This window comes from Perognathus longimembris, chromosome 12, assembly GCF_023159225.1.
Source record: "Perognathus longimembris pacificus isolate PPM17 chromosome 12, ASM2315922v1, whole genome shotgun sequence".
In the NCBI taxonomy this organism is placed as follows: Eukaryota; Metazoa; Chordata; class Mammalia; order Rodentia; family Heteromyidae; genus Perognathus; species Perognathus longimembris.
In genome coordinates, this window is record NC_063172.1 from 29,520,812 (window position 1) to 29,537,243 (window position 16,432).

At 33.6% G+C, this 16,432-nt stretch overlaps 1 protein-coding gene across 8 annotated transcripts in view; it reads right to left on the minus strand.

The window, feature by feature from the left end:
- Vps13b (vacuolar protein sorting 13 homolog B) overlaps positions 1-16,432 on the minus strand; it is a 535,466-nt gene that overhangs the window by 445,567 nt on the left and 73,467 nt on the right. For all 8 annotated transcript variants that reach the window (XM_048359303.1, XM_048359299.1, XM_048359305.1 and 5 more), the window contains exon 17: positions 9,259-9,440. In XM_048359303.1, coding sequence (XP_048215260.1) covers positions 9,259-9,440 — 182 coding nt within the window. The remainder of the gene's footprint in view (positions 1-9,258; positions 9,441-16,432) is intronic.

Sequence of the window (16,432 nt, forward strand, 5' to 3'; positions counted from 1 at the left end):
CTGAAAATTTTAAAGTTTTCTTCTACTATTTGAAGTATAACAACACAAAATAAAAACTTAATAAAACAAATAGAAAATTATATGACTCCATTTCTTGTAGAGTTCCCAGTTCTCTCTTATACTCTATGTGTCCTTTTCCTCAGATTTGCCATGTTCCCACAATGTAATATAATTATATATAATGATAACCACAATTGCAGACTCCAGACTCACACCATACTTTCCAGGGAAGAGAGGCTATTTCTCTGGTGGTATTAGAAAGAAGCCTCAGAATTGTCTCAGCAAAATCCTTTTATATCTCACTGGTATCAAATTAGGACTCCCAAGCAACATAGACAAAAAGAGGAGAGAAATAAAAATCGTGTCATGAATCAATTCCACCAACATTAGATGATTATTTACACAGTAAAGGAATGAGTTCTATGCCAGAAAATCATGGTCTTCTGCCAGAACAAAAAAAGGATGGATGCTTGGAACCTAACCGATAACATGTATTAAAAAAAAAAAAAAAAAGAAAGAAAGAAAGAAAGAAAGGGGCTGGGGATATGGCCTAGTGGCAAGAGTGCTTGCCCAGTATACATGAGGCCCTGGGTTCAATTCCCCAGCACCACGTAGATAGAAAATGGCCAGAAGTGGTGCCGTGACTCAAGTGGCAGAATGCTAGCCTTGAGCAAAAAGAAGCCAGGGACAGTGGTCAGGCCCTGAGTCCAAGTCCCAGGACTGGCCAAAAAAAAAAAAAAAAAAGAAAGAAAGAAAATGCACCCACATAAAGTATTAGGTTTCAAATAAATTATTCCTTTCCTTTAATTACCCCAACAACATGTCTATCAAGGCAGTTAAAGCTCTCTAATGAAAACAGGGCAAAACAATGAGCACCTTAAGCAACAAAAATAATCATTGTGTAATTTTAATTAGTAAACCAGAGAAGAAAAACAGTAATACTAATGTATGGTATACATTTTTAAAAATTAAAAAACTGGACATGTAAATTTTGTGTTTTCCAAATAATGGAGAGCTAGCTTACTGTTGATGGTTAACTGATAAAATTATACCAATAATCACAATAATATGGCATATTAACAGACAAGGCTCTCAACTTTCATGCAGTCTGAACACATACAAGGATATCTCTAAAATCACATTTTTAGTCACAAAGTCCCTTTTGAATCTGATAACTAAACACAGCCACCTAATTCTCTCAGAAGCAATAATAGATAACATAAAGGAAGGAAAGGGTAATGATGTGTGGAGATGTTATAACAAGTTCTACACAAAGCAAAAGATCTCCCATTTTGCTGGCAGCAAAGCACAGTTACTAAGGCTTTACTGCAATATGTAGCTTATCTATTTTTAACAAGAAAATCTATTGGAAATCCTGAATGTCAAGAGCCAGGAGTCTGCTAACAAACAGGGTATGACAATATGAGAAGATAGCCAACTAAGTCCTCTTTCCTTCCTTGTGTTTACTATTGTGCTCATTACTACCATGTGGAAACTGAAGAGATGGGAGCAGAAAGCAAGAGTAGCTGGAGTAGAATTTGGGTTAAAAGTGCAAGATAAACACCTCTGAGATTATATTTAGATCTGAGTAGAGTGACTGTCCAGGTGATCCTCTTGTCTTTTCTCTTGGTTCTAAGAAAAGATACCTTGTGGCCAGCTCTCTCAGCATTTTACTACAGAAAAGTTTCACATCTAGTAATTCACTTACAGTAATTCCTGTCCTTATAAAGAGAAAATGGGTTGACACACAAAGGAGAATGCCATGTAATAACGGTGGCATGGACTAGAGATGTAGGTACCTATAAGTCAAGGAGCAGGAAGGATTGATAGCCATCAAAGAGTAAGACAAGGCAAGATTCTTCCCTAGTGGATTATAGACAGCATAGACTGCCAACACCTCAATCTCAAACTACTTACCTTCAGGACCATAAGACAAAAGATTGCTATTGTTTTAAACCACTCATTTTGTAGTACTTTGTTGGAAGTTCTATGAAACTACATGATATAAATTAACTCTTGTCTATTTTAAAGTCATACTTGATCCTATAATAGCTAACACAAAAGTTTCTATATCCCTGACTGCAATCATGTCTATTTCTTGAAACCTATCTGCTACTAGAATGGAGTATATAATACATACTACATAATGCTTTTTTTTTCCCCCCTTGGCTATACTGGATTTGAACTCAGGGTCTTAAGATTGAGAGTCAGGTGCTTTAACATTGAGCCACACCAGCACCTCCATTTTTTTCCTAGTTACTCCCCATATAACCCCTGTACCCAGGCTTGAATTTAGGAGCCTCACACTTGCTCAGCTTAATTTGTTCAAATGTGCTCACCTTACTTTTGCCCAACCACTTCAGGTCATGCCTCCAGCCATGCTTTTTATCGGTTATTTTGGAGATAGAGAGTATGGACATTTCTTCTTTTTCTTCTTCTTCTTCTTCTTCTTCTTCTTCTTCTTCTTCTTCTTCTTCTTCTTCTTCTTCTTCTTCTTCTTCTTCTTCTTCTTTTTCTTCTTTTTCTTCTTCTTCTTCTTCTTCTTCTTCTTTTTTTTTTTTTCTTTTGCCAATTCTGGGCCTTGGACTCAGGGCCTGAGCACTGTCCCTGGCTTCTTTTTGCTCAAGGCTAACACTCTTCCACTAGAGCCACAGAGCCACTTCTGGCCATTTTCTATATATGTGGTGCTGGGAAATCAAACCCAGAGCTTCACGTAGAGGAGGCAAGCACTCTTGCCACTAGGCCATATTCCCAGCCCAGTCATGGACATTTCTGGCTGGCTGACTTCAAACCACAATACACCTGGGATCAGCCTCCTGAACAACTAGGAATATAAGTATGAAACACCAGTGTTCAACTAACAGTTACTTTTGAAATAAGTTCTTGTTTCCTGATGTGCATGTACCTGAGCTGCAATCTGTCAATTTTAGGGATAACAATACATGTGCCACCATGTCTAGCTGCCCTTCACTGATGAGTTCTCATGGATTTTTCTGCTCAACCTAGCCTGGAACCAAGGTTCTCTCAATATCAGTCCTCCATATAGCTTAGGATAATGGGCATGAGACATTGTGCATAGCTATAGGTTGAAAATGGGTCTAGAGAAATGTTCTTCCCAGGCTGGCCTCAAAATATGATGTTCTCAGCCTCCCAATTGGCTAGGGTTACAAACATGAACCACAAGTACTCAGACATGAAATGTACTTTTTAAAGTTAGAGAATATAACTCAAATATACTTTAAGTTATAAACCAATTACAGCACATTAAAAGCCAGTTTCAAAGACAAAAGTTTTTTCTGTATAAATTTAACTCATTCACCTCTTCTCACATTATCAGCATTAACTTATTTAATTGCATTTTCTTTAGTAGTAATATATCATACTGAAATGTACAGTTTATTTTCAAAAGTCCACTGGTATACATTTTAACAATCTAAGTTATTGAATTTCTTTCAAATACACACAGTATACTCAAATTCTAAAGTACTTCAGAAGAGGCAGGGCAAGATGATGGACTGAAACAGCTACCATTCTCCCTCTGAGAATGACAAGAATCCTATGACACAGAAGCAACCAATTTTGGAAAAGGGACAGTGGAGGAAAGGAGAAATCTTAAGAAGGTTGCAGGGACCCAGAAAATTACATAAAAGCAATCACAGTAAGAAAAAAAAAAAAAAAGGCAAGTAGTTTGTAGTTGCAGTCTGGCTTTTCCAGCTAGGATGAGAAAATCAAAAATAACACCACCAGATAAACTTAGATGAATGTCCAAGGGATTACCAAATTCAACTGCAGAAAAATATACACAACCCACAAGCTTTACTTAGCACAGAAGGCAGTGACTAATCTGCTCTGATAGGTTAGACTGAAGAACTAAGACATTCTGTGTCCCTCAAGCAGCCCAGAAAGTGACAGAGTCACTATCTTGAGAAAGTTTCTCGAGATCCCAATGACTAGAAGCAATCACAGCTTAACAGCCTACAGGACATTTTGGCATACAACTTGGGTATAAACCTTATACAAGTTATAATCTTATAAAACCTAAAAATGTTTTAAAAGGCATGTGAGGAAAAGGCAGAATGGCCAACAGGGACCAGCAGGAAACTTTAAGCTGCAGGAAGTTACACTGTAGTTTAGAAGCCAAGGCTGGAGAAGCTGGGTGACTGTACCAGGAGATGAAGGATTGGGAGTTCCCACCAAGCCAGATAACAGAGGAAGGCAGCTATCTTTCAAAACCCAGAAAGAGTTGCAGCATCCCAGAAATTCACAGTAGTTGCAGAAAATAATGTCTTCAAATTCAAACTTTACTAACATTATTGTAAAATCCAAACGTTACTAAGGTCTTAAATTTGCCAACATTACTATATTATGACCCAAATTGAAATATCAAGAAGTCCTGGCCAGTTGTTGTGGTACACACATGAAACTCCAGCAATAGGATGGGTAAGACAGAAGGATAACAATGTCAAAACCGGGCTGAGCTACATAGTGAAACAAAGAAGCAGTAAAAGAAAGAAGCAGGGCTGGGGATATAGCCTAGTGGCAAGAGTGCCTGCCTCGGATACACGAGGCCCTAGGTTCGATTCCCCAGCACCACATATACAGAAAATGGCCAGAAGCGGCGCTGTGGCTCAAGTGGCAGAGTGCTAGCCTTGAGCGGGAAGAAGCCAGGGACAGTGCTCAGGACCTGAGTCCAAGGCCCAGGACTGGCCAAAAAAAAAAAAAAAAAAAGAAAGAAGCAGGGGAGGGATTGGAAGCAAGAGAGAAAAGGAGAGAGGTAGATAGAGTGTCTTATTGACAGTTCAAAATACAGAGGCAATTAAATTCGTAGGCTTTGTTTTTTGTTTTGGGTTTTGGGGGGGGGTTTTTTGGTCAGTCGTAGGGTTTGAACTCTGGGCCTGGGAGGTGTTCCTAAGCTCTTCAGCTCAAGGCTAGCAATCTACCACTTGAGCAACAGCGCCACTTCCTCATAGTTATTATTAAGGAAAGAAATTCATAGCCATTGCTTCTACCTTGCCAAAAAAAAAGTTATAACTTACACATACAAATCTTAGAACACATTAGTGATAATTTGAAACGTGACAGTGGAAAGTAGTTTGAAAACAGAGGAATCTAAAAAGCCCATCACTATGTTCAATCTGTTTTGTAAATGGTTAAAAACTATTCAACAACTCCATATTCCTTTTACTATACACACCTGGGAAGAATACTGAATCTGTAACTTTACTTGGAGTTACACTGATGTGGTTTCAGACCAGATGTTTAAATGTTACAGTATGTACATTTTCTTTCTCTCTTCTAAGACAGGAGTAAAGGAATATTTGACTTCACTCCACAAGAGACCTATTTAATAGTTTGGTGGTTATGTAAGTAAAGGTAGCTTGGCTAAGTCAATGTTGACGACATACAGAACGACATGATCCTAATGAGTTGGAAAATATTAGCTCTCATGAGAATAGACCAGATGCTACTGAGCTGAGAAAGCTACTGTATTATTGAATTTCATTTTATGAGGTAAAATTTATTATTCAACCATTAAGTTATCCCACATGAAATCTTGCATAAAATACTTTTACAGTTACCATTTCTGAAAAGTAGGTTTTTATTTTTTAACATTAAGATATCACTTAAATGAGAAATTCAAATGTCCATTTGATCATCTTTATGTAGATTTCTAAATCTGTTAATTAATTCCCTGAAAATACCAGATCAAAGGGATCAGTATGTTGACAAACCAATGAACTACCTAAATGAGGAAAAGGAAAAGGCTCATGTGACTTCGTAATTTTTCTTCTGGAAAAATGAAAGAGGTTAAAATTTAGAGGATTTTTACCATTATCAGAAGCATAAACAACTAAAAAACACTTATGCTAACAATATCAATTAGTAATGCAAATTTAGCTCATATGTTAATTTTCTGCTTTATCATTTGCAATTTATTATTTTAATTGAATTTCAATTTGATTAAAAAATTTCTAATAGAGTGCCAAACCTTAATTATCTCACTATATTACAGCTCTCATTTACCAGGAAGGTAATTTGATACAACAGAAGAGTAACAGCAGAAAACTCTAAATACTTAACTGAAAAAAAATGACTCAGTGAGTGAATAGCCATGAGATGTTATTTAAGAAAAACACAATGTTCTGAGCACAAATTTTCCCACCTGTAAAACAGAATATATTGCCTGCCAACAATAATATTACTGTTAATGTTAATACATACACACACTAACATAAATATACACACATTCATATTAAATACAAACCTAAAATAGGCTGACCAGTTCAGACTACTCAAATAAGTTTTATGTTATCTAATCCCTATCTATGAAGCTTACTGCATGCACTCCACCTGAGAACTCTAGGCGAATTGATGATGTATGTTTTATCAGAAGCTACTGTGAGCCTAATATATCTTCTGAAATCAGGTACATCAAAGAGGCACTAATGTAGACTTTCAAGTCTAATGCCAAACAACTAGACATAACCAATGTCTGTAATTTTTTCTGTCATTAACATCATTATTTACTATTCTAATTATTTTCTAGGTTTAACATTCACAGTTACTTTGATCCTATTTACCTCTAACAGGAGTGTTGTTAATCTATAGAAATTTTACATCATAAAACCACCATTACCATGTGGTAATACTACCACATGAATGATTCTTATGGCTCTACATCCAGGACAAAGACCACAAATAAAATCTAAAAATAATATCATTGTTAGTATTCACAAGAATTCTATGAATACCTATAAAGATATTACCATCATTTTTACAGATGAGAAAGTTAAAGTGAAATAAACTGAGCTTCATTTAGGTCATACTAAATGGAGTAGTGATATAGCTCATGGAACAGCACTTGCTTCACACATGCTAGAGGCACTGTGTTTAATCTGAAGCACTTCATAATTTTTATTTTAATGCCAGATGTCAGTGGCTTATCTGTAATCATAGCTGCTCATGATTGTGGTTCAGAGCCAGCCAAGTCAAAAAAGTATATGAGACTCTTGCCTAAACCACCAAAAAGCCACAAGTGATAGCTCAAGTGATAGAGCACCAAACTCAAACAAAAAAGCTAAAAAGGGAGAGTGCCCAAGCCCTGAGTTCAAGCCCTAGTACAGGCATTAAATAAATAATAAATAAAAGTAAACATAGTCATTTAGAGTTTCTTCACCAATTCAGTGATGTCTCTTAAATATCAATACATAAAAGTTAAAATATTCATATTATATGACTGAGATAGAAGTCATTCACTGACCAGAATTAGCATACACAGACATGCATATTCAAGCCTGAAGTCTTAGCTATTTGGGAATCAAACCCTGGGAGTTCAGAGCCAGCCTAGTTGAAGTTAACTCCAAAACAACCAATGAGTGGCAATAGTGGCCTAAAAATGAAACAAGACTATTATTTCTTATTATTTGTTATTTCTGTAGTACCATTACTAGTTTAGTATTTAGAATGAAAAGATTGGGCTACTATGTTGTTTTATATCCTAAGACCCAATGAAATGCAATAATCTGATGTCATTTACTGTACAGTCAATAACTTGCTTAACAGTCACTAAAAGGAAAAATAGGTTAAATAGATATTTTTAATAACAATCAATCAATATACAACTATACAACTTGAGGGTAGGGATGGAAGGGAAAAACAGGGAGAAAAGTGAGGGAAAGAGTGACATTATCCAAAAAGAAATGTACTCTTTACCTGACTTTTGTAACAGTAACCCCTCTGTATATCACCTTTATGGTAGCAATTTAATTTTTTTAAGGCAGAAAGAAACATTGCCAACAGAGAAAAGCAGAAAGTAGTACAGCTCCATACGCAGCTCCTTAGGGCAGGGCAGGGGAACCTATGACACAAAACCAGGTAAGACAAGCAGCCCTGGAGACAAACACCCAATTCTAGTCAAAAAAGAACTTCACAAGTTATACATCCTCAATACATTCATTGTTAAGTAAGACTGGAAAAATTACAGGAAAATGCCAACAAGAAAGCTCTTAATACTGTGCTAACATAAGAAAAATGATTAGGGTACGCTCAACACACCGAGAAAAAGAATCAACACAAAAAGAGAATGTCACCAGGTACTGGTAGCTCAGGCCTGTAATCCTATCTACTCAGGAGGCTGAGATCTAAGGATGCAGTTCAAAACCAACTCCCAAACATGAAAGTCTTAAGACTCTTTATCTCCAATAAACTACTCAAGAAAACTGGAACTGGCACTGTGGCTCAAGTGATAGCCCACTAGCCTTGAGCAAAACGAAGCTCAGGGACAATACCCAGGCCCAGAGTCCAAGGCCCAGGACTGGCAAAAAAAAAAAAAAAAAAAAACATGTGTATACACATGCTAAAATATGCATACTACCTTAGCAGGTTCAAAAAAATCAAAGCTCTTAGTGAAGAGACTATAGGTTAATACATTCATCTTGTCATTCTTTTACATTTCTAAACTCTACCAGCAAACAACCATACAGTAGGGGAAAAAATGGCTAGATAAACTAAGAAGACTGTAATTATATAATGGATTCTATCAGAATTTGTGCTATATTTACTGCACTAACATCTCAAACATTCAAGAAGCATTAGTTAAGAATTCAAAACAATTATTTAAGAATATAAAATAAACAAAGAATAATTACATTTAAAGGACAGCATCTTTAATAAACTATTTGGGGGTCAATTACAGACATAATAAGATTATTTTGAAGCTAAAACTGAAAAAGAAGGCCTAAAAATTGTTTCTGCATCTACAAACTGAAGAATAGATGAAGAAATTAAACTAAGATCAAATCAAAACAGAAATTTTGTTTTTAGTAGTTAACGCTTCACAATGTAAGATTAATGTTTTTCACAAAAAAATGCCTACCACGTCTTACCAAATGTTATGAATAATTGTATTTCATTTTACTAGCATAATCAAACATACAGCATTCATACTCGGTTCAGTTATCAATTTAAACATACATATTACCTACTACAAAGTTATCTATGTGAGGCCCACAGACAAATTAAGTTGGTACATAATAATGCTCGTAATCCCTTATAAATACAAAGCAGACCCAGAAATTTGTTCTAGGGAATAAAACTGGATTGCTTAAGCCTTACAACGGACTTAAAATGTATAAATATCCAGTCTCACAAGAAATATATTATAATTTTAGTGGAACATGCTAGATATGCAGATTTGAATGACAGTGTCAGCTCTAAGACATAATTTCCATGTAACTGTCAACAAAATTGCACACTTACTTGTAGTTTGGAAGACTTCACTCATCAAAGCTTCATTCACTGCTAAAGAGTTCACATTGCCAATATGAGACCAACTTTGATAGATTGCCTGCAGCATAAGTGTCTGGGCTCTTGTACCTTGAATTGTAAGATTTGGAAGCTCAAATATACCTTCAGTTATGACAATCTGAGATTGTTTGGTCCTAAACAATAAACCAGAATAAAAATATGGTAAACAGTATTATAAATACAAGGAACAGAGAAAAGTATAAACATTCAAATATTTTCAAATTGAATTATATCAATTAGATTGCAATTCTTCAGATGTTTCAATATTTCAAAAAGTCTTACAAATAATTATGCAAAATAAAAACACAAACTATATACACTTAGAAATTCTGTTACACCAGTTATAGTTTTTTTTCAGGAAGAAAAGTTTACTGGGGGGAGAGAAAACTGCCAGCCCACACACAATGAAAGTACGTGGAGACAGAGGGGAAAGGAGAAAAGAAGAGGAGAAAGAGGAGAAAAAAAGAGAGCAAGAGAGATGAAGAGAGAAAAGGAAAGAGAACCAGTTACATTTTTCAATCAAATTAATCACCCTATATGAAAATGATATTATTCAAGAGTTACAGAAGATTTATTAGATCTGTCCTTTCTTAAATATATTATTATTAAATTCTGTTAGAATAGTCCTATAACGGACCATCACTGTACTCATTTTTTAATGCAAAAGCCAGTAAACACACAGATAAAATTAAATACAAAACTATTGTCAAGCAGGATGGATGATAGCTCATGTCTGTAACCCTCACTCCACAGATAGATGAGATCAGGAGGGTCACTCTTGAAGGTCAGCCAGAACAAAAAGTGTGTGAGATCCATCTCAACAGAAGCTAAACATGGTGCTCCTCACCAGTCATCCTTAGTATGGCAGTTAAGGTCAGTAAGAGGATAGTGGTCCCAGCCAGTCCTGACAAAAAGCTAGACCTAATTATAAAATAATCAGAGTAAAAGTGCTAAAGGCATGTCTTAAGTTGCAGAGCACCTGTCTAACAAGCTTGAAGGCCTGCATTTAAAACCCAGTATGGCATGTGTGCTGTGCATGAGTGTGTGTGTGTGTGTGTGTGTGTGTGTGTGTGTGTGTACACTGCAATTCTATTCCAAGTGACCTGATCTAGGGACATTCATACTATCCTTCCTACAAGTATTTATAAAAGAGTCACAATATATTCCAGTTCCTACAACAGTAACTAAGAATTTTTTTTAATATTTGCCCTAAAATATCTAACTCACCAATACCTTATCCATCTGATTCTGTCTGTGAATACAGTCTCATGAACTAAATTTGCAAAACAATGAAACCTTAAAGTAAACATTTAAGTACATCTGTAGGCAACATTGATACCAAAGGTTAATAAACACCCAAAGTAGAAGAAAAAAATCAAGACATGAAAAATTGCATATGTTAAGATGTAAACCTTCACTGCTTTTATTTATGTTCAAAACATTATAAGTAAAGGTATCAAAACCAAGCAATGAAAAATAGCCTTTTGGCAAGTTATTAGAAGCTATTAAACATATGCAAACCAAAGAATATGTACCTCAAAGAGAAATCCTTAAATTCAATATGACTCAAATACCTAAAACTATACCACTCTTAGATGTAAACAAAGGCATGAATTGCCATGATCTTGAATTACATAACAATTTCTAAATACGACACAAGAAGCAAAAGCAACAAGAAGCAAGTAAGCTGGATTTCGTCAGAATTTAAAATTTTTGAGAATAAAGGGATATTTAAAGAAAGTTAAGCAATGATATACAAAATGTTAAAAAAAATATTTCCAAATCACGTATCTGATAAAGGTCCAGTTTCCAGATACACATAAGAAATTCCCATTCAAAAAATAAATAAAAAAATAAAAAAGAAATAAAAAAAGAAATTCCCATTCAATAACAAAAAGATATAAAGCTTGATTTTAAAAGAAATTTAAGACTTAAATAGACACTTGTATGAAAAGGATAAATAACTAATAATTATAAAGGCTACTCACAATCATTAATCATTGGGGAAATGGAAATTAAAACTAGGAAATACCACTTTACATTTAATACAATAGCTACAATAAATTCCACAAAAAGGTGTTAGCAAAAAATAAGAATGAGTGGTTGTATGTATATTAGAACAAAATTTGGGAGTCTGTCAAGAAGTTATAATCCAATAATTACAATGACAGGTTGATATCCATGAGAAATAAAACCACACTCATGAAAATCCATACCAAAGAATTCTTAATAGTCCCGAAGTGGAAACCAAAACTACAATACTGATGAGTAGACAAAATATCATACAACCATACAGACAACAGAAGAATAAAATGCCAACTCATAAAATATAAATGAACTTTACAAACATTATGCTAAGTGAAAGAAGCTAAAAATGAAATGCCAGATATTATTATTCCACTCCATGAAATTTTTAGCATTATTAAAACAACTTGTTTTTGTTAGTTAGCTATGGAGCTTGAATTCAGGGCTTGGGCACTGTTGTTGAGCTCTTTTCCCCACATTGGCTCAAGGCTAGTACTCTACCACTTAGAGCCACAGCACCACTTTCAGCTTCCTAGTGGTTGATTGGAAATACGAGTATCACAGACTTTCTTGCCTGGACTGGCTTTGAACCCCAATTCTCAGACCTACGCCTACTCAGTAGCTAGGATTACAGGTGTGAGCCACCAGTGCTTGGCTGAACTTCTTTGAGTTCTGAATTACAGAGGGGTGATAATGGCACAACAGTGTGAAAATACTCAAAGCCACTAAACTTGACAGTTTAAAATAGCTAATGTGAATTTTATGTTATATGGAATTTTGCTTAAATATTTTTCAAAAGCTCTGTATAGTGTTCCTAGAAGTGATCCAAATAACCACTGCCTTCTCTCACTCAAAATACTTGAAGCAGCAAAGATGCTAGGGCTACATATCTGTCTTAACTAGCATGACAGATTATTTATTCAGTCACATAACCACCATGTTGTCCACAGAACTTTCACTATTTGATAGCAATATGTTGACTCTAAATTTTCTCCTTGATTCACAATCCTGGTCACATTTTGCCTTAAAAGGCAAAGCACTGGGATGAATGGACCAGAAAATAAATATACTTAATATTTTATATCAAATAAGTACAATAGTAGAGATCAACTTAAATAAGAGAATTTAAAATTTCACTCTAATTTATAAATTTTTATTTAATTGCTATTCTTATTTCCTTTTCTTTGCCCAACAATAGTTGGGCCATTTTCTAAATCTTATTACTCTTCTAGCCTTCTCTTTCTTTTAAACCTCCTCATGCTCCTCCTCCTCCTGTCCTCCTACTCCTCTTTTTCTTCTTTTACTTTTACATTTAAAAATGAACAGTTAACTATCTAATACTCTCAAATTTATGTTCATGTCCTCAACCAAAAAGGAAAAACCCCAATTTGTTATTAGTGACTGAGTGATGAAACATTTTAAGTACCTTCTACAAAATGCATTTAAAAAAAAATCATTAATCCAGACACTATTTCAGTCACATGCTCTGACATTTGGGAAATTCACTGCTACAGCAAGAGTAATGTTTTTAGAACTACAGCATCACTTATATGGTAAAATTATACATGTGATTCTCTTTTACAAGTGAGTCTTCACTATTTGAGAATAATTTCTGGTACAGTACATAGGAGTCTTTCAAACCATCTTGTTACATAAAATTGTTCTGAAATAGCTAACTGGTTTGAACATAAACTTAAGCACATGCAAATTTAAAAGATTAATTGACTTCACATTTTAATGTTGCCTAAGAGTAAGTAGTAATTTTCTTCTTCAGATTTATTATAAGAAAACAAGTTTGAACAAATGTCAGCATTCAATAATAGAGCTATTTCATACACTCATGACATGTTTTGTGGTTTAATTTCACCTATAATGACCACAAATACTTGTGTTAAACACTCTGGTAGCATATGGGCTAAAATGAAATTTAAATGATTTAGCAATTTATATAGTATATGTATAATTGTTACCATAATACCAATAAGTAGCATTTATTTCTCTTGCTTTTGTCAATTTTAAATATGTCTAACAAGTATAGAAAAATAACAAATGCATATATATATATATATATAAACTAACCATTATCAAACAATTATCTAACCATTACATTATGCTACACTTGCTTCACAAACTTTTTAAGTATCAATAGCTTTTATAACACTATTTAAATTATTTGGGGGACTATTAAAATGTGAATGAAAGTATAGATTAAAAGCATAATTTTCCTTGTTATTTATACCTCTACATTTATATATTAAACCTATTTAAAATAAGACAGTTCCGTGAAAATTCATACTAAAAATACCTAACAAATTCTGGAGTTGTTCTGAAACATTACTAAAGCTCCTTTTTAATAGTTAAGTTTGTGAGTATAATTTATTTAGCACATGCCTATTTTTCATATCCAGAAATTTCAGTCCGAACATATGTTCATTTTACAGAATAGGTTTTAAAACTATCAATTCAAATAATACTCTCTGGGGTAACATAAATCCTAGTGTAACTAGTGGGATAAACAACTCATTAAAACTCAACTTGGACAAATTCCAGGATAAATTGAAGGAAATAGAAACAAGTAGGTCTTAATTGTGTAGTAGCAAAGACTGATGAGGAGTATGCCCTAAACAGCAAATAATTTATAAAGGTTCTGGTTGTACCATTTGATAGACAATTTTAATATAGACAGAGCTGAGAAAATATCTACCTCAAATTTGTATTTCTATTTTTAAAAATTCCTCTTTCAATGTTTTAAATAGAGTGCTGTGATATAGCTTAGAGTGTATGACTAGCATATGCAAGCCCTAGGTTAGTTCCATAGCACTAAAAAGACAAGACAAAAAATATGAAGAGAATACATAAAACATGGTGGTTAAAACTAGGTGCAAAGAAATTAAAACAATCCATCTACATTTATAGCAATATCATTAAATATTTGTACATAGGAACAATCACCAATTCTTTTAAAATAAACGTACCTCATAGCAACTAAAATAATATTCTTACCAACAGCTGAATCTAAAGATTTATATAAAGTCCCCAAATGCAGTTTTAGCATACAAATTGGTTCCAAAAATGTATTTTATTACTCATATCCTGTACAGTAAAATAAAATTACCTCACATTTTCCAAAATAAAATGCATATAAAACTACACTAACTCATGAGTAGTTTTAAATTATGTATTTCTTTTCATGACAACTTAACTTACTTAACACATTATACTCAGTGAAAGAAAAAGGTTGAAAATATTTTAAATAAATGGTAGCTAGAAATAAATTAAATATATTCTATAACTCCACTCCACTCTCCTATCACAAATAACCACTTTCTATGCATACCAAAAAAACTCTGTATACTGAGCTTATGGTTTCAAATATGACTACAGTAATTTAATGGGAATATATAAATATGTGTACAGCATGCTTTTTATGACTGAACCTCATAGCTTTGAGATTAAGAACTTTTGTATGCATATGTATTCTTCTACATTGGTCTTTTAAATGCCAAGTATAAAATTACACTGAAATTTCAAATTTATCAGTGTATAATTAATTATTTCCTTCTCAAAATTGCAACAAGTATTAGCTATTACATACTTTTGCAATTACAATTATTTTAGTAACTCCGAGTTACCTTAAATACAAATTTCATCTAAGTTAGATCATTATGTTAGCATAAATATATTCATCATTTTTCACATTTATGAAATATTATTTGAATGTAAAGGTTAGATGACAGATGAGGACAGAAAATAAAAAGTAAAAGTTATCTATTACTAAAAGAAAAATACAAAATAAAATGTTTTGATAACTTTCGAACATAAAATATAAAATCTTATAATGCAATAAGCAAACAAAAGTAATTCTTATTCAGACATAAGTAGATATACTGGAATATAAAATTATAAGTTGCCAAGATGAATGATAATGCTTAATGTAGAACAATGCAAATAAAATAAATGCTACTGTATCTTTAGTTTAAAATAGCAAAAGTATAACTTCTATGTTATACACTTTACTACATTACAAATAGTAAAAATAACTTTTAAAAGCAATGTGGAATAAAATAAAATTTTAAAAAAGCAATGTGGGACAGCTGAGACTCAAATCAAGACATACAAGATCAAGCTGAAGCAGCAGTATTAATTATATGACCTTAGTTTTTTAATTGTTAACAGAAAAAGTTTGTAATAAATGAATGTAATCAATGTTTTCTTTCGGCTCAAAGCATTCTCTAAAAGTACATCATAATACAGGCCTGAAGAACCAAAGCTGAAAGCCTAAGTTGATGCCACTAAAATAAAGATAATGAAATTAACATCCTTGTATGTTCCTAGTAGTTTTAAAACACTCAATAAAAACAAAAGTTAATCACAAAAGCAGACAGAAGAATATAAACACAATGTTGGAAACTAAGAGACAAACAAGGTCTATTTCCAATAGCATTAAAAGCAATCAACTAGATTTGAGCCCTCTACACTGGTACTATTAACAACAGGGCAGTTGAACAAACACTTTAAGCACTATGTGTTTACTTATTATTTATTTGCCTAATAAACATTACAGGCTTTTCTTTTTTTTCTTTTTATAGACAGCATCTGACTATTTTTCAGGCTGCCTTCTAACACCTGGACTCAAGGGATGCCTCAGCTTCTATTCATACTTCAGACTTGAAGGTCTCAGTTTCCATTAAGTTTGAAAAGGTTTTTTTCACCCTGGTGATATTCTGATTTAGGACAGAAAACAACAGCTTCAATTTCAGTTTTAGAAGGCCAACAAATCAATACATGTTTCACTTGAACTTCAGACACTACATCATACTATGAACAACTTAGAACCAAGTTCAAAATATTCTAGCGCCAACTCAAAGATAGATTCCATACAAGGCTATCCCTCCTACAGGCAGACTGTTCAGCATTGTCCCTACTTAAAACCAAGCTAGCTAACATGGGGCTAAAGGATTACTCAATCTTAAAAAGAAATATATATTCTCATTTTTTAAGGATGCAACAGCTTATTTACATTTTTTCTTTTTTCTAAATTTAATTTTATTGTCGAGGTGATATACAAAGGAGTTACAGCTTATTTACATTTTTAGGGATG